Raw genomic sequence first — 19,882 nt, forward strand, 5'->3', positions numbered from 1 at the left:
ATGTGAATTCTCGGGCCCCATCCCAGACATATACAGGATCCAAAAATCTGGGGGCGGGGGCTGGGTTTCAGTAATCTGTGTTTTAGTGAGCCTTTTGGGTGATTGTATGCCTGGTAAAGTTTGAGAACTTCTGAATTAGAATGGTTTGCAGTTTACATATCTGTGTTACATACCAGCATGCTAACCTGGTAACAAAAGCCAATATACAGTTCAAAGCATGCAAAAACTAACAATGCAGCAGAACGAAATGTTCTCTTTTCAGCCAGAGCACATAGGAATGAAACAGGTGCTTACGAATTCCAGTCAAACTACATATCAAAGCAAATACTCCTCAGAAGTAAGTACTGAAAATACTCACATTTTATTTTTAACAGTGTCTTAGAAGAATTGGTAGCCATGCTTATAATTAAGGCAATCATTTCTTTTTGCAATACAAAGAAGAAAATGGTTTTGAATCTGCATGGCATAGTTCACCAAGCTGTTCATTAGATACACGTTCTCCTGTGGAGAAGCTCACTGCTTTTACAAGGATTCCAGGAAGCCCATGACAGTGAGAGAGATTAAAAGCCACACTTAACCCTAAGAACATCCTTTTTTTTCTTCCTTTTAATCTTATACGTCGACAGAGAATGCGCCTTTCAGATGGGCTTTGTCAAGGGGTCAATATTGTAGTAAATATTCAGTAATACGGTAATAGACTTTTATCTTAATTTTTTTTTCACCTCTGTCCTAAATTTATAGGGAAAAATTAAGAGCATTAAATGGATGTGAAAGAAGGAGATAAGGTTCCTCAGGTCTGTGGTTTCATCAGTGTTCTTTTAATAAGTTTAAAAATGGTCTTAAGTGTAAGCAAGGGTTATAGGCAGAATAATAGCCCCCCCATCCCCCCACCCCCCGCCCACAATGTCCCCGGGGCTTCCCAGGTGTGCTAGTGGTAAAGAACCCATTTGCCAATGCATGAGACATAAGAGACCCAGGTTCGATCCCTGGGTTGGGAAGATCCCTTGGAAGGGGTCATAGTAACCCACTCATTCTAGTATTCTTGTCTGGAGAAGGAGCCTGGTGGGCTACGGTCCATAGGGTTGCAAAGAGTTGGACACCACTGAGCAACATAGCATGGAAAGATGTCCCCCATGTCCTAATCCCCAGAATACATGAATATGTTTCCTTACATGGTAAAAGGGACTTTGCAGGTGCAACTAAGATAAGGGTCTTGAGATGGGGAGATTAAACCAGATTAGTTCAGTGGAGCCAGTGTAATCACAAAAGTCCTTATCAGAGAAGGCAGGAGAGTCAGGGTCATAAGAAATGTGAGGAGAGAAACAGAGGTCAGAGTGATGACACTGCTGGAAAGGGTCAAAAGCCAAGGAACGTGGGCATTTCCAGAAACTGGAAAAGCAAGGTAAGGATTCTCTCCAGAGCCTAAAGGAGAAATGGATCCCTGCTGACACCTGATTTCAGCCCTGGGGACCCATTTCAGAGTTTTGACCTGCACAACAAACTGTAAGATCATCAATGTGTGTTATTTAACTCACTAGACTGAGATAATTTCTTAGAGCAGCAACAGGAAATTAACACAAAAGCTGTGATATTTTTAATCCCACACATCATACTGACAGGTTTCATGAGTTCAGACCTTAGTTTAATGGTTAGAAATTAAATTTAATTATTGGAACTTGTTTTTCTGAAGCTATTTATACTACCAGCTGACATGTGTATAGTAATTTGCCATTAATCCAATGAAGTTCTTTTTTGTTGTTATTATTATTATTTTTTTTTGCCATGCTGTCCTGCTTATGGGATATTAGTTCCCCAACAAAGGGCTGAACCCAGGCTCCTGGCAGTGGAAGTGCAGAGTCCTAACCCCTGGACCACCAGGGAAGTCCACCAGTGAGTATTTTAGATGTGTTATAGCAGAGTGGTGAAGCTTCAGGTTCTGCAGTCACATGGCCTGGCCTATATTTTGACTGTCACTTCATAGTTACATGCCCTAGGCTGAGTTGCTTCCCTGACCCCCAGTTTCCTTATCTGTAAAGTATCAAGGATTGAAGGTTCATTTTATGTGTCAACTTGACTGGGCCATGGGATGCCCAGATAGCTGGTTAAATATGATTTCTGGGGATGTCTATGAGGCTGTTTCTGGAAGAGATCAGCATTTGAATTTGGACTGAGCAAAGTGGATGGCCCTCCCCACGGGGGTGACCATCATCCCACTGAGGTCCAGAATAGAACAAGAGGGCTGGGGAAGGTGGAACTCCCTCCCTGCTTGACTGCTTGACCTGGAACACTGATCTTCTCCTGCCCTTGGTGCTGCTGGTTCTCAGGCCTTCAAACCTGGCCTGGAATCTACAATAGGCACTCTGGTTCTCAGGCTTTTGAACTACACCAAAGGCTTTCTGCTAAAGCTGAAACTCCAGTACTTTGGCTACCTCATGCAAAGAGTTGACTCATTGGAAAAGACTCTGATGCTGGGAGGGATTGGGGGCAGGAGGAGAAGGGGATGACAGAGGATGAGATGGCTGGATGGCATCACTGACTCCATGGACGTGAGTCTGAGTGAACTCTGGGAGCTGGTGATGGACAGGGAGGCCTGGCGTGCTGCGATTCATGGAGTCGCAGAGTCGGACATGACTGAGTGACTGAACTGAAAGGCTTTCTTGGGTTTCCAGCTGGAGATGATAGATTATGGGACTTTTAAGCCTCCTTGTATTAAATTATATCTATCTATCTATCTTCATATTGGCTCTGGTTCTCTGGAGAAAGCTGAGTGGATGAAGAGAGACGGTGCACACTTGGAGGACAGTGTGGTGCCTGGCACATAATAAGAGTCTTAGGAACTGGCAAAGCAGGTCCTGAGGGGAAGGGGTCCAAGCTCCTTCAATTACTAAGAAGGTTATAAGCAACAGTACTGGCTCATACTCTAGCCTTTTTTGCTTTGTTCCTTAAGACATCAAATGCTGCTGCTGCTGCTGCCAAGTTGCTTCAGTCGTGTCCGACTCTGTGCGACCCCATAGACGGCAGCCCACCAGGATCCCCTGTCCCTGGGATTCTCCAGGCAAGAACACTGGAGTGGGTTGCCATTTCCTTCTCCAATGCATGAAAGTGAAAGGTGAAAGTCAAGTCGCTCAGTCGTGTCCGACTCTTAGTGACCCCATGGACTGCAGCCCACCAGTCTCCTCCGTCCATGGGATTTTCCAGGCAAGAGTACTGGAGTGGGGTGCCATTGCCTTTTCCAGAAATGCTGCTACTGATTGGTAGGAACTATCTAACACGATCTTTGTTATAGTAGCCAATGAAATAAAAGAAAAAATTCATCTAATTTGAAAGGAATGATATAATAAAAATTTCTCTTTAAAAAGACAATCATATGCTGAAATATATGAATTTTCAACATGGTCCTGGGGCAACTGTCAATGAATGTAGTTTTGGAAGCTTGGTTATCTAAACACCTGCCAAGGAACGTCCTGAGTCGGAAGTGTTGTCAAGAGAGAGCATTTATCATCATGTATTATCTCACCCACTCACACATCTTTTAAGGAGCTGCTGAGGGCAGGGAAGTCTTGACCCTTACCTCATCCGAGAAATCTGGATTCTGGGAATGGTGCAGAACTGCAGTGTAGGCAGCTGAGGTGAAGAGGGGCCCTCCAGGTTTTCCATAAATACACTGTTTAAAAAATCATGAGTTGAATAATTATGAGGGTCTGAAATTAACCCTGAGCACAGAAAGGCCACAACTTTTTTCTGTTCCCCATTCTGGAACAAAGATAAATTTTGTGATAACCTTCCAGGCTTAGCTGACATCTAATTAACCTTGAGCTTCTTTGATCTGCTGTCCTGTATTTATTCTACAACGGGGCACTGTTGAAGAAAATATGAAGGCTTTAATTCACTCTGTAGATATTATGTCAAAACTGAATATCTGAGTCAGTTCACTACCTAACTTTTGATTACTGGAGATAAGAGACTGTTCACTTCTGATTCCTGCAGCCCATGGTATCCAACTCTGATCTAGAGTTTAAGGTCATCAGTCCTGGGTGACCACAAGGCTTGGTTTGACCCCAGTACTTGACATGCCAGCCCCCAACCAAGAATTCTGGAATCCTAGGGCTGGCTCTAGGCTCTACCATATTGCATTTTTCTTCTATCCCAGGTCCTAATCAGGCCAGCTGGTGGGGATATGGTATTTTCCGGTCATAAAAGTCCTTTTAGCTCAAGGTTCAGAGTCCCTCTACTGAAGTTAGCTGTATCTCTGAGTAATGCTCTAGAATGCAATGAAACAGAGGTCACACATACCTGCAAGTACTTTTCATTTTTAAGAATTTTCCCCATAAGCAATGCTCTAACAGGCCTGGTGTGTTTGCCATCTGCTCACTGCTATTGTTCGCCTGACAATTTCATTTCATTTTAGTTTTTCTCTCCTGCTGCTAATGCTATTGTGGAACTTGGAACCTGAGGAGGCTGAGAGTACCTTAGGACAATTTTAAAGAACTCTTTCTCTCTACTCTGCATGATTCATTCAATCACTCAAACTGCTTACTGTTCTTCTGAATAATGCTACCACCCTTCTGAGTTTGGAGAATATAACTGGTCCCTGACAGAGTGCTTTAAGAGATGATCTCAGATAATTGTGGGGGTTAGCTAGAAATGAGTTTTGTCCTTTACTATCTCTTTCCTCTGATTCATTGAAACTGGGAAGATCTGGCTGCAAGCCCACTAAAAAGAATTTTCCACTCTATTTTTATAGGTTACTTTATGTTGTTTGAAGTCCCTAAAATAAAAAGAGCATACATCAAATATGAACTCTGAAAAAAGCCATCTAGTTGCAGTTTTACAGGTTCAAACAGCCCAGTTCATACAAACCTCATGGTTTTATTGATCTTATTAAATCGTGTGATCAACAGCAGGGACCAGCTTCCCAGGGCCATTTCCCAGGTCCTCAGGCAGATGGCCACATGCACCTTCCATAAAAGTGAGCATCCCATGGGGCACCTGCATTAGCCATCAGGCCAGTAGGAGCAGCCCTTCTGCACAGACCACGTGAAGGCCAGCTGGGATGTGGCATTTGAAATCAAGTACGGTGAATTCATGAGATGCAGGCTAATCTCCGAAAAGGGCAAAGACTTCCAGCGGGGAATCTTTGCATTGATTTCACACTGGAATGCCTTCCTTTTTTCCAAATCATGAAAAGCTAAGTGGAGCCATGAGACTGGCATTTCTAATAGATCTAGTTAATGGTGGCTATTCAATCAGCTACATGTTAGGAAACTTAAAATAAATGTACTAACTGCTCGTCTTTCAAGCACACTAAAATAAAAGCTTCTTGGTGGTGGAGGGAACCAGGGCACCTGCCTCCCCCTTTACGCTGTGTTCCCCCTGGGGCTTGGCTCACCTTCAAGGGCCTAGCATCTTCCTCATCAGAATTTTTGAATTCAATGCACACGGTTATATTTCGTGCCTGAAATTACAGCAGAGGAAATGGACGTTGTAATTTCCTGTTAGATAACATCACAAAACAATTCAAGTGCCTAAAATAAGTAGCTTCTAATTAAATCTGAAAAGTGTAGACTAGCCAACATTTTCTTGTGATAGTATTCATAGCGCTCAGAAATAGAAGAAGGATTTGGAGAGATTATTTAAAAGGGAATAAAAGACTCATATTGAAAGTGCAGGTATGCTATTTTCAGTCTCTCTTAATAAACTAAAAATAGAGTCTAGAACAAAATTAATTAGGGCTGATTTCAGAAAGGATTATTCATATACTATAAAATGCGTATCCTTAAACACTGTAAAGGTAAAACTCATCACTGCCTCTCATTAAACATTTTCTTCAAATAGTTTTCTATCCCAAAGTGTTGGCCCACAGTAATTTGTTTTTGAACTTTCAAGAAGCCATCTTAATATGGTCTAAATAGGGTAGCGAGAGAGGATGATATTTCAGAAACATATCATACCTTGTTGAAACATTTCTGGCTATCATACTTGAGGTGCTTGGGGTAGATGTAAATCTGATTTTTGTATACTCTGTAAGGACGGCAATACTTTGTTGAGTCATAAATAAATTCTTCCACTTCCACTGTGGGTTCTGGTTTTGCCGTCACATTGAAAGGCTTGACAGGAATAAAGGACGATGTTACACAGTCTTTAAAAATCAGAAATAAAAGTTTGTCATTGAATATGATCATAAGTGAACAGGACTTAATCTATTTAAAAGTGAATCTATTTAAAATAGAAATTCTATACTTGTATACCAATTTATGTTAAATTATGCTGGCACGAAAAATTTTTAGGAGGCAAGCATGATAGATAATTAGTGATATATTTAACATCAATACTAATGTCTCAAAAAACTGGCAAATCTTTTGGATTTATAGCCATTTCCTTTTTGTAGTAAGCTTCATAGAAAAAGAAAATTTTAGCTAGAGATCCTCGGAGCATACTAACCAGGCCGGGTTGGACCCCTGGGTTGGGAAGATCCCCTGGAGAAGGGAATGGCAACCCACTCCAGTATATTTGCCTGGAAAATCCCATAGACAGAGGAGTCTGGTGGGCTACAGTCCATGGGCTCACAAAGAGTCAGACATGACTGAGTGACTAACATATATAAGATAAAGAGTAGTCCACTGACCTTAACCATAACACTATAAAAATTGATCTGTGATGGAACAAAACTCTGTCCAATGGATTTATTATTGGCTTAATTGTAATTTCCCTATGGAATGATTTCACAACATTGGTCATAATCACCCTCTGCATTAGTTACAATTTTATTTTTTCTTTGGTTTTTACCATCTCTTAAACTCTAACTTTGTAAAAAATAGCCTAAAAGGGGGAAAAGACCATAAAGAAAATATAAATCAAAACTGGTCACTATATAGTTTGGAGGCTTCAGCCTGCAGGACTGAAAGACAGCAAGGTTTCATACCTTCCTTTACTCCCTCTGGAATTTTCCTGTGTCCAAACAAGCAAAATGGTTAGCTAAATATGCTTGGGAATCAGATTACAAGATTTTTTTTACAAAAAAAAATCATGTATAATTTTTATATATTTAGATTTCTCTGATGTTCTCTGGCTCTTTGAGAGAGAATATTTTAGCTTTCTCTTTTGCTATTTTTCTTTTCTCTAGGTAATAACATCTACGTCCCACACATTAGGTAGAGGAAATGGCTTAGTTTATCTTCTGGTTTTTCACCCCAATCAATATAAAAGTGATTTGGAGCCATGGGTTGAGAATGCTCTTTTTTTTTTTTTCATATTACAGTGACTTGTGGAAAAATCATAAGAATGAAAAACTTAATAGTGCTCATGGTAATTCAAATATCCTGTGATAATGACCTTTTTCCTGTTTGTAGCTCTTTTTAGAATGCTTTTATTCATTATTTCCACCATCGAGAAAGTCACTAAAAAGTGTAATAAGAAGGAGAAAAACAATCTCACCACTTATAAATCAATTCTGAAGATCTTATTTATAAATTAATAAAATTGCTTCTGAAATTTAAATTTTTACTAACATAAATGAACCATATTCTGAGAAAGATACATGCTCTCTGTGTAATAAGGGTCTAGAAACATTCCAGCTATAACTACTGCATGGCCCTGGGTAGCTACACACGGTGTCTGGAGTAGCCCTTCGGCAGCACAGTGTGGCATTGCCCAATATGGGTTAGGTTTATCAATACCTCTGAAACTGACTTTTGTCATTTGCAACCCTTCAGTGTTTGAGGATTAAGTGATATAGTGTAATATCCTGCTAGGTGTATGGTGAATATTAGGTTACCCTGAATATAGCTCCTGTCTTATAATACGTATGCTGCTGCTAAGTCGCTTCAGTCATGTCCGACTCTGTGCGACCCCACAGGCAGCAGCCCACCAGGCTCCCCTGTCCCTGAGATTCTCCAGGCAAGAACACTGGAGTGGGTTGCCATTGCCTTCTCCCTGTAATACGTATAAGTCTGTCCTAATGGAGAAAGAAGTCCCAAATTTTTACATGATAATGAATTAGTTATCCCAAACCTTAAGATAAAAAATCCCAAACAAATCTTTGTAACAAACTATCTATCCAACGAACCAACCAACCAATCAACCAACCAAAAAGCCACTGAATACTCAAACTGTACAAAGAAACCATGACATCATCATCATACTTGGATGCTCCAAAGGAATGTTGTCGACAGCAATATCCAGGCTTCCGGGAATGGTCTGTGTTTTGCTTATTCTGTCGTTTCTGTGAAAGTATGCCAGCATAGACACACACACACACACACACACACAGAAACACACAATGAGTTAATTCTAGCTGTCAAGGAGGAAAAAAAAAAAAAAACAGTCAACTGTAATTCTGAGCTTTGATAAGAATAAACAGTGGAACCTTAAATAATCTGTGAATAATTTCATTTAGCTAGTTGAAAACTAAAATGTATGTGATTTTGCAAATAAAAATTAAAAATCAGGGAGGGATCAAGTTATAGATATTCTAAAGGATATTTTAAACTTGTTTGTACCACTTCAGATAACCATTTATTTAGCCAAATAAGTACCATGTAAATTATTAGTTTTGGTAAATGGTAGATAGCTTTGTTAACAAAAGATACTAGCATTTGAATTGATTTAAATGATTCACTTTCATGGGGAATTTTAAGAATTTTTGAGAGCAAGGCTGCTTTTTGCTACAACTGCTTTTTCCCTCTTCACCAACAATCCAGGAGGAAAAGGGACCTTTCCTTGACCCCGGTTCTTCTTCTTCCACCTTTGCAAGTGTATGTAGATACTTCTTCACCACCTAACCCTGTTCCCACGTTCATTCTAATTTATGAGTCCTTGAATTTCTTTCCTTTCCTCTTTCCTAAAACCTTCTCCCCTATTTTCCTTTATAGTAAGGTAGAAGTTGTTGATCACAATTTCAAATGTTACCCCTCTCAGGAAATCTACTTTGAGAGGCAGAATAATTATAGTGGTGGGTCAAGTCAGCTCTTTCCAGCTTGTGAGAGTTGATGGTTAAATTTTCAGCTATTTTGCCTGCCAACTGTAAAACACAGCCATTATTAAAAATAAAACTATATAAACTTATCATTAAACACATTAATTAAACACCAAGGTAATAAGTACTAAAATTGCATCACTTAGTAATTGTTTTACTACATTACTACCTGGTGAGATGATCTGTGATCTTGAGGTTATTTACACCTAACTGTGTGGTGGAAATGTCATAATGGTGTGCACATTTCTTCCCAACTCCATGTTGCTAAAGCCCCACTGGTAGCTTGAAATCAGCAATGGTAGGAGCAGTTACACCACAGAATTTAGCTATCAGTACAAATCAGATTTTTCCTGCCAGAGGGTCAGGGGTAGACATTTATCAGCACACTACTAAGAATAAATGTCATAAGGTGTGAGGCATCTGTGAAATAATTGAGTCTCACAGTATGGCACTGGGTATTCCAGATGCCCTCTAAATGCTATAATGATTACTTTCTTTGCTAAACACCAATAACATGGGTTTCATGACAATATGGTCTTCCGTTTTGCCCATTTCTTTCTGCTGTGTTACAACTTTTCATGTTTTAATACATTTGGGAAAAAGTAAAGAGAAAAAGTATACTTATTTTCTACTTAGTGGCTATAGGAGTTTTGATCATGAAGTTTGGAAAAAGGAGGGTCTCCCCATGTAAGGAGTGGTCCTGTAGAATCACATAAAAAGTAATATTGGCTCAATTCTACCTTTATTTTGCTTTCAAAGGTTTATATTTTTTCCAGAACAAAAAAAGACATTGGGCAAACTTCCCTTCTAGTTAAATAGAACTATATCATTTATTGAAGATATAGAAAATATTATTCATAGTAGTATATTATTTTAGTTCTGGATAAACAAATTAATTGATAAGAAATTGTTGATTCTGAGACGGGAGAGGCAGACAGCTTATATCTGGTGAAGAGGCAAAGGGTACAAGCATCCTGAGTGTGTCAGAGGACTAACAGTTTTAGTTCAGTCATGTATCATGAAAGAGCTTAACATCATCACATCGTCACATTCCTGTCTGTTCCTTGGTATGCTTACTCTTAGAACCCAGTCACCATGCCACGAGGAAGCCGTAGCATCTGATGGAGAGGCTCCCATGGAAAAGAACCAAGGTCTCCACCCCACAGTTCCAGCCAAGCTCCCAGCCAACAGCCAGCACCAACTTGCCAGTCATCAAATGCACTATCTCAAAAATGAGTTCTTTAGCTCTATTTCGTCTCTTCCAGTTAATGCCATATATAGAAGAGACAAAGTCTCCTCACCTAGCCATGCTCAAATTATGGACTCAAGAGTAAAAGTGATGTTGTTTTAAGCTACTAAATTTGGGGGTGATTTGTTACATAGCTATCAATCACTGATACAGTTTAATGTTTCACTCTCCTTCTATATTATTCTGGCAAATTGACTCTTAGGGTATCAGCTGGGCATATGTGAGGTCATCTGCAAAGCATCTGTTTTCAAAGGAGCTTGGTATTTGAAGAATCTGGTAATCAATTATTGTTTTTGCAGAAATACTAAATGAACAGTAGCAATGGAACTGATTCACGTTGATTTCAAGAGTATCCCCCAAGTCCTACCTGATATAATCTGACGCTAGTTTAAGGAGGTCCTCAGTTGAAATCTTGTTACTTTCTTGTCTATACAGTGGTGAAAACCTTGAGTCTCTGTTCATATTTCCCTGGTTGTCCTTAAATACTGGTCTGAAAGAAAACAATATTTATTCAGTTTGACATCTGGCGTGGGAGGGAGGTAAGAATTCTACTACTGAACAACAATGCTCCCCTTTTGGTATTTGGATATCATTTACCAAGATGTATTTTTAAGTTGACTAAAGTGATTCAACTTCCCACTTAAAATGGAAGAAACTCCAAGGAACTTATATAGTAAAGAGACAAGAAAACTTCTTTGACAAAAATTTCATTTGTATACTATATTTATTATCTTTAATTTCTTATTTTCAGCCTAGTATCTACAGTGACAGCAGCCCATATTAATTACAAGTACATTTATTTATGATTTAGTAATGTATCAAAGCCATAGAGTATTAGGAGTGTGGAGAGGAATGGGAACACAGGTTATTACTTTTTCATCATTTCCTGGGCAAGTTAGGGTCACGCTGGTTTGGGTGGTGCCATTAGAATTTACGAGTAGAGGAAATGGGATAAGGTGGTGTATATGGGTGTAGAGAGGCAGACTCTTTAACATTTTCATGAAGATAAAGGTGCCCATGTCCTAAAGTTTAGGACAGACACAAAGATAAAATCGAAAACGCCTGAGTAAGCCTTTTGTACCAAACAAAGAGAGTACCATGAACCTGGACAATTTATTTCCTCCCTTGGTCCATTTCAATGGGATTATATAGATTTATTTAAAATACATGAAGCTTTTTCATCCCAATAATATAGTAATGTGAGGCAACATTTCTTGAAAAGCAAGTATACATAGCATCAGTTCAGTTCAGTCGCTCAGTCCAATTCTTTGCGACTACAGGAATTGCAGCACGCCAGGCCTCCCTGTCCATCACCAACTCCTGGAGTTCACTCAAACTCATGTCTATCGAGTCAGTGATGCCATCCAGCCATCTTATCCTCTGTCGTCCCCTTCTCCTTTTGCCCCCAATCCCTCCCAGCATCAGAGTCTTTTCCAATGAGTCAACTCTTCGCATGGGGTGGCCAAAGTATTAGAGTTTCAGCTTTAGCATCAGTCCTTCCAAAGAATACCCAGGACTGATCTCCTTTAGGATGGACTGGTTGGATCTCCTTGCCGTCCAAGGGACTCTCAAGAGTCTTCTCCAACACCACTGTTCAAAAGCATCAATTCTTTGGCGCTCAGCCTTCTTCACAGTCCAACTCTCACAACCATACATGACCACAGGAAAAACCATAGCCTTGACTAGACGGACCTTATTCGGCAAAGTAATGTCTCTGCTTTTGAATATGCTATCTAGGTTGGTCATAACTTTCCTTCCAAGCAGTAAGTGTCTTTTAATTTCATGGCTGCAATCACCATCTGCAGTGATTTTGGAGCCCCCCCAAAAAAGTCTGACACTGTTTCCCCTGTATCCCCATCTATTTCCCATGAAGTGATGGGACCCGATGCCATGATCTTAGTTTTCTGAATGTTGAGCTTTAAGCCAACTCTTTCACTCTCCTCTTTCACTTTCATCAAGAGGCTTTATAGTTCCTCTTTACATTCTGCCATAAGGGTGGTGTCATCTGCATATCTGAAGTTACTGATATTTCTCCCGGCAATCTTGATTCCAGCTTGTGCTTCTTCCAGCCCAGCATTTCTCATGATGTACTCTGTATATAAGTTAAATAAGCAGGGTGACAATATACAGCCTTGACGTACTCCTTGTTCTATTTGGAACCAGTCTGCTGTTCTGTGTCCAGTTCTAACTGTTGCTTCCTGACCTTAGTGCCATTTTTCTTCCCTATAATTTATCATACTCTGTGCCCATTGAACAAAAATTAAACCTATGTGTAATCGATTTTTCTTTAGTGTTAAGAGAAATGCTGAATTTTTATTTCTCCTAACTTAAGAACCGTCAAGAGACTCTTACTACTCTTGAAATGAGCTAAAGATTTCAATACATAGGCTGAGAAGGTCATTTAAATGGCTATCTGATCATAGAGATTGAGTTTAGTGTCAGATAATTTAGAATATGGGCAAAGAAAGGATCAGAATGATATTTTTAGAATACTTCAGCCTTTCTCCTTAGTTTTTCTTTCGTGTGTGTGAAGTAGCGACTGAGAGAGAAAAAAAGAGAAGTCCGCTATGTAATAACACTGCAGGAGCTATGGATATGAATCAGCTTTGCTATGTTTAGTTGTGTCTGTTTGCGGCCCTATGGACTGTAGCCCACCAGGCTCTGCTGCCCATGGAATTCTCCAGGCAAGAATACTGGAGTGGGTTGCTATTTCCTTCTCCAGAGGATCTTCCTGACCCATGGACTGAACCCCTGTGTCTTGCATATTCTACAATAGCAGGTGGATTCTTTACTACAAGGGCTGGGCCAGGAATTTCTCAGAATGTTTTTAGGATCCTTGAACGTTTCTCCTCAGTTTTTTTTTTTTTTCTGTGAGAGAAAAAAAGGTCCTGTCTCAAATAACACTGTGGGAGACAAATGAAAATATTTAACTTACAGATTATTTTCATTTATATATTATCCAGGACTTTTGTCTGAATGTGTGTCATGTTTTTCAACATAGGAGGAAGTTAAATTGAGTATTTTTTTTTTAAGGTTAACCAGTCACTTGAAATCTATTGGCAGACTTGAGCTGTATCACTGATTTTGCTCTTATCCATAGCTCTGTTGTGGAGATAGCTCAGTTACATTGGAAACATTGTGAAGAACAGAGCGTCACAGAGGAGCACGGATCCGAGCACCACACACTCTGTCCCTGCTTGATCAATATGCTAGCTGGCAGGAGAGCAGAGAACTCATTCATTTACACAGATGGTTTCAGGGTGGCTGAGACATCGTGTCCTGTTCCAACTGCCAGAGTTGAGCAATGATTGGTGTGCAATGATCTCAAAGCCTTGACGTGTGGGGTGTGATTGAAAAAAAATGCTGTGTTTAGCCTAAAGGAAGAGAAGCTTAGGTATCCACGAGAGCTTCATTCATAAGCATGAATAGATGTGATATATAGAAAGAATGAAGAATTGATGTTTTTGAACTGTGGTGCTGGAGAAGACTCTTGAGAGTTCCTTGGACAGCAGGGAGATCAAACCAGTCAATCCTAAAGGAAATCAATCCTGAATATTCATTGGAAGGACTGATGCTGAAGTTGAGGCTCCAATACTTTGGCCACCTGATGCGAAAAGTCGATTCATTGGAAAAAACCCTGATGCTGGGAAAGGTTGAGGGCAGGAGGAGAAGGGGGCGACCGAAGATGAGATGGCTGGATGGCATACTGACTCAATGGACATGAGTTTGAGCAAACTCTGGGAGGGAGTGAAGGACAGGGAAGCCTGGCGTGCTGCAGATCATGGGATTACTGACTGAACAACACAGAACTGAAGCACATTTTTTGTGGCTTTGGAAGACAAAACATACAAGTGACTATCAAGCAGTTTAAAACTGTGTCTATATTATATATGTATATATATGTGCAAGGAGCATGCTAAGTAGCTTTAGCTGTATCCAGCTCTTTGTGACCATATGGACTATAGCTTGCCAGGCTCCCTTGTCCATGGAGTTTTGCAGGCAAGAATACTGGAGTGGGTTGCCATTCTCTCCTCCAGGGGATCTTTCCAATTCAGGGATCGAACCCGTGTCTCTTATGTCTCCTACACTGGCAGGCAGGTTCCCACTAGTGCTACCTGGGAAGCCCCGTGTATACATATGTACATGCTGCTGCTGCTAAGTCGCATCAGTTGTGTCTGACTCTGTGCGACCCCATAGATGGTAGCCCACAAGGCTCCCCCATCCCTGGGATTCTCCTGGCAAGAACACTGGAGTGGGTTGCCATTTCCTTCTCCAATGCATGAAAGTGAAAAGTGAAAGTCAAGTCGCTCAGTCGTGTCCGACCCTCAGCGACCCCATGGACTGCAGCCTACCAGGCTCCTCCATCCATGGGATTTTCTAGGCAAGAGTACTGGAGTGGGCTGCCATTGCCTTCTCCGATACATACGTACATATACATATATATATCTGAAGAATTATCTAATCATTAGAGCTATAAAAAGACAGAACCACTCGGGGACATACTTGAATTTTTGACATTGGAAGGATCTGGACAGAGGTTGCACAACCACTTGGGGGTGTTGCTTCACTGTCTTTTATAAATGTATAGATAAAAGAATGAAATTTTTGTTTTAGTCTTATTTAATTCTAAAGAAAATCCAGCATTTTAACTCTGGTCCATCTGAAATGTTGCATAGGATAGAGAAAAGGAATCAAAAACAGTCTTGTCCTGCAGAGGAGGAGAAATATCATATGACATCCCTTACTTGTGGAATCTAAAAAGAAATGATACAAATGAACTTACAAAATAGGAAGATTCACAGACTTAGAAAACAAACTTATGGTTGCTGGAGGTAAGGGAAAGTTAGGGACTTTGGTCATGTATACACTGCTGTATTTAAAATGAATAACCAACAAAGAACTATTGTATAGCATAGGGAACTCTGCTCGATGTTATGTGCCAGCCTGGATACGAAGGGGGTTTGGGGGAGAATGGATACATGTATATGTATGGTTGAGTCCCTTTGCCATTCACCTGAGACTAACATAATATTGTCAATTAGCTATAGCCCAATACAAAATCGAAAGTTTAAAGTTTGGCAAGAAAAAACAGATTCTTGTCCTGGATTTAGGCCCACATAACTCTGAGCCTTACGTGGGTGGAAAGAGTTTGATTTAACAGAAGGCACATTTGTAAAGGTTGACTTTCTCCTGAATCAATGAGTGAACAACACTCATTGATTGTAGCCGTCTGAATGTGTTCTCTTTACCTACTCTCAATATAATCTTTTTTACTATAAAATGGCACTGCAGCTGGTGCCAAAAATAAGAACATGCACCAAATTAGCCCTAGATCAAATGTTCACAGTGATGAATATGTGTGTCTTGCAGCTGGTGGGATGATTGCATCTGGGCAGAAATATTATGACTTTATAAGCTTATTGTCAACTTTAGGCTTCTTAGCGGCAATTGATTTTAAGGGCCAAAAGATTTTAGAGTACACTCAGAGCTATATCATGAGACAAACTGCAATCAAGAAAATCTAATGGAAAGGAAAAGGAGTCAGAGAACCTGCAGTATCAATAGGGTATTCAAATAAGACAGCAGGCTAGCTCAAGTCAAAATGACCTGAGTATCAAGGAGCCCTCCCCTGACTTGATCAACAATTTATTTGAAGCAGTTTCTACACTGTGAAGGGAAAACTAAAATCTTCTTTGGTTGTATCTTGTACTTGTTTTTGTGGTTAGATTTTCTCAAGTGTTCTGTAGCCTGCCAGGTTTCTCTGTCTATGGAATTCTCCAGGCAAGAATACTGGGCTGGGTTGCCATTTCCTTCTCCGGGGATCTTCCCAATCCAGGGATGGAACCTGGGTCTCCTGCACTGGCAGGCAGATTCTTTACCATATGAGCCACCAGGGAAGCCCCTAAATAACACTTTCCCAAGTGGTCTAACAGGAAATCTTGAGAACGACACTTCTAACCATTTTTCTCAGTTGCTAGAGAGATTTCTGTAAATGTAAATCTGTATTTATACACACACATTGGTGGTGTATTTGGTGGTATTTCCTAACCTACGACCAAACCACTGATCAGGCATTCATGTGGCATGAACTTGTGGTTTTGTTGGCTTTCCTGTCCTAGATATAAATACTTCAATAGCTGGTAATATCACCAACCTCCCTAGAAACTTCATCTATCTTTCCTCCAGCACATCTGACCAGACAACTTCAAATTAGGATTCTTACTGCTTTTCCTAACTGCTCAGTTTCTTTCAATAATGGGCGATTCTTTCACTTCTTTCTCCCACATTATTATTCACTGTCCCAAACTGACCTGAAAAGACTTGCTGGGGGTGGATATGATCTTTATACAGACTTTTATGTAAAAAATTTTTTATTTTAGAATTTTCTTGTCTCTTATTATAATGGACATCTCACATGTTCAGGGTCCTTCTGCAACTCTTTTTCTGGAATTATCTGCTTGTGGATTTTGTCCGTTTTATTTTACTTATTTTTGGCCACACCAAGCAGCACGTGGGGTTTTAGCTCCCTAACCAGGAATTGAACCTGGTCCCCCTGCAGTGGAAGTGCAGAGTCCTAACTGCTGTACTGCCAGGAAAGTCCCAGGACTTTTAATAATCATATTAGATTAGTGACTTCTAATAATGGCTATCTTTTATTGATTACATAGTTGTACTTGCTGATCCCTGAAATAGTAAATTAGGTATTGACACCTCTCTTCTGTATATTCAAGAAAACTTAGGTAAACAGAGACTATAGATTCTTGTCTAAATTCACTTGGCTGGTAAATAGAGTTGAGACTTAGAATCCAGCTCTAGCTCTGAAATATCTATTTATAACAATGCTCAGGATAATTCTCAATACTTAAAAAGAACATGTGTTCACTATTATAATTTTGCTACATTGGAGTATTTCACCTTGCAAAAGGACAGCCTGCCTTTGCCCTTCGGCTTGCCCAAACTGAGTGTCCTGTGGGAAATGACAATACTTATTAACATGAAAAAGTTTGGCTTCTAAATTATAACCGCTGCTGCTAAGTCGCTTCAGCCATGTCCGACTCTATGCGACCCCATAGACGGCAGCCCACCAGGCTCCCCTGTCCCTGGGATTCTCCAGGCAAGAACACTGGAGTGGGTTGCCATTTCCTTCTCCAATGCAGGAAAGTGAAAAGTGAAAGTGAAGTCATTCAGTCGTGCCCAACTCTTCGTGACCCCATGGACTGTAGCCTACCAGGCTCCTCCGTGCATGGGATTTTCCAGGCAAGAGTACTGGATTGGGTTGCCATTTCCTGCTCCAAAATTATAACTAGTCATCCTTTTTCTTTTTTTCCTGTTTTTAAAATTAATTTTTATTGGATTATAGTTGCTTTGCAATGTTATGTTAGTTTCTACTGTACAGCAAAGTGCATCAGCTATATGCACACATATATCCCCTCTTTTTTTTGATTTCCTGCCCATTTAGTTCACCTCAGAGCACTGAGTAGAGTTCCCTGTGCTATACAGTAGGTTCACATTAGTGATCTACTTCATACATAGTATCAACAATGTCTATATGTCAATCCCAATCTCCCAATTCATCCCGACCTCCCTTTCCCCTCTTGGTGTCTATACTTTTGTTCTCTGCATCTTAGTTATCCTTTTTCTTGAAGCTCATGAGGAATAAAAAGAATGAAGTTCATTATAAAGGGTTCAGCATCTTTTTTCAACCAGAATGGGGAGAGACATTAAAGGAGATAAAATGATATTTATGATGTGCATTATGACAGCTGCCTTTGTGCTTACGATTGCATTACTGTTCACAAGGCAGGTGTTGTCAGCTTCATTCTGTAGGTGGAGACCCTGAGACTCAGAAAGGAGACTAACTCAAAGTTATAGTCTATAAATGGCTCCTGGTCTGGACCACATTTGTCTCTTTCTCCTTAGAGGGTTGCCTTAGGGCAAACTAATTCCTACAGACTACATGAGCTTACCTTGATTACTGCTGCTCCAGATTTCCACATTTCTCCTCCTTGTATCTAAGGACTATCTCCAACTTTCAATACCAGTATGAAAGTTATGAAAGATATTGGTGAGTGTACTCTGGTTCTTCACCTCACTGGATACTGTAAGACCTGAAAATGGCATAACTAACCAGTTCCCCCTTCCTCCTGTATTTTAAAGTTCTTTGCATTGGGGTGTAATCAATATTCAAGTGGATACCCAATAGATGTTCTTTTTTGGTAACACTAATTAATCCTTATTAGTTCATTCAGTTTGTACACTGTTGACCTTTTGCCATGTCTATGCCAGGCTCTTCTTCCTTTAAGAAATTAAGTACTGATAAAGACACAGACAGAGAAGGCAATGGCACCCCACTCCAGTACTCTTGCCTGGAAAATCCCATGGATGGAGGAGCCTGGTAGGCTGTGGTCCATGGGGTTGCTAAGAGTAGGACACGACTGAGTGACTTCACTTTCACTTTTCACTTTCATGCATTGGAGAAGGAAATGGCAACCCACTCCAGTGTTCTTGCCTGGAGAATCCCAGGGACGAAGGAGCCTGGTGGGCTGCCATCTATGGGGTTGCACAGAGTCGGACATGGCTGAAGCGACTTAGCAGCAGCAGCAGCAAAGACACAAGAAGACCGAGAGAGACAATAGTAATTGATGTTTAAAAAGATCTGAAAGGCAATTTTTGTTCTTTATGCAGAGGTTATATACCCAGGTGGGTGACTCCACCATTATTGTCCACATAACTCAGCATTCTGCTCAGAGAGTCAACTGGTACTGATAAATGTGGCTACACTAATAAGTACCAAAATCAGAGAGTTTCAGGGATTGATCTGATAGCTTCATGTGACCATCCATATATAGACCTGTGTTTTCTGCACAGATGGAAACATGTAGCTGCATAAGAAATCATGGTGCTTCCATCTGAATTTTATATAATACAGATGTTATGACCATTGGATACCATGCATACAATGCACCCATGTCATGGTCCCAGTCTATTATGAGCTGACTTGCTAAATTGTAAAACACATGTTTCTAGGGAACTCCAGGTATTTATTTATGAAGATGAACACATTGGCATTCTTCTCGGTGTTGGCATGTTAAAAATAACAGGTAACACAGACATGTTCAAAACCAAGGCTTTCAATGTAGATTATAAATGCATTTCTATTCTGTTGGTTGCAGTTGTCAACCTACCTCACTGCCCAAGCAAACGGCATGCGGTATTTCCCCAACTTGCTGCAGAACTGCCTGTTGGATTTTAGTATCTTTTGTGCATACTAAGGAAATAAATAGAGACATTGTTTAGAGCATCACTATAGAAACAGTCCATGTAAAATGGGAATAAATACTTTTCTGTGTTATCTTACATTGAAAATCAGTGAAATCCTGCTTTACTGGCCCAGAGATTCTACCCTATAAAGAGTGAAATGATGTCGTCTGTGTTCAAATTATTGCATAAGGTTTTTCTTTCTTTAATTATTTTTTAAACATCCTCTCTTTATTCCTTTTTTACTTCTCAGCCATCCCACGTGGCATGTGGGATCTTAGTTCCCTGACCAGAGATCGAACCAGTGCCCCCTGCTTTGGAAGCGTAGAGTATTAACCACTGGATCACCAGGGAAGTCTCTCTTCTTAGTTTAGAAATTTTAAATGCAGAAAACATCTTAT

The 19,882-nt window shown here is 40.2% G+C and overlaps 1 protein-coding gene across 3 annotated transcripts in view; it reads right to left on the reverse strand.

The window, feature by feature from the left end:
* DOCK10 (dedicator of cytokinesis 10) overlaps positions 1 to 19,882 on the reverse strand; it is a 304,971-nt gene that overhangs the window by 73,588 nt on the left and 211,501 nt on the right. For all 3 annotated transcript variants that reach the window (XM_068968164.1, XM_068968163.1, XM_068968165.1), the window contains exons 14-19: positions 19,409 to 19,491; positions 10,591 to 10,713; positions 8,142 to 8,221; positions 5,952 to 6,139; positions 5,390 to 5,455; positions 3,572 to 3,664 (exon numbers count right to left, since the gene is read on the reverse strand). In XM_068968164.1, coding sequence (XP_068824265.1) covers positions 3,572 to 3,664; positions 5,390 to 5,455; positions 5,952 to 6,139; positions 8,142 to 8,221; positions 10,591 to 10,713; positions 19,409 to 19,491 — 633 coding nt within the window. The remainder of the gene's footprint in view (positions 1 to 3,571; positions 3,665 to 5,389; positions 5,456 to 5,951; positions 6,140 to 8,141; positions 8,222 to 10,590; positions 10,714 to 19,408; positions 19,492 to 19,882) is intronic.

This window comes from Capricornis sumatraensis, chromosome 3 (genome assembly GCF_032405125.1).
Source record: "Capricornis sumatraensis isolate serow.1 chromosome 3, serow.2, whole genome shotgun sequence".
Lineage (NCBI taxonomy): Eukaryota > Metazoa > Chordata > Mammalia > Artiodactyla > Bovidae > Capricornis > Capricornis sumatraensis.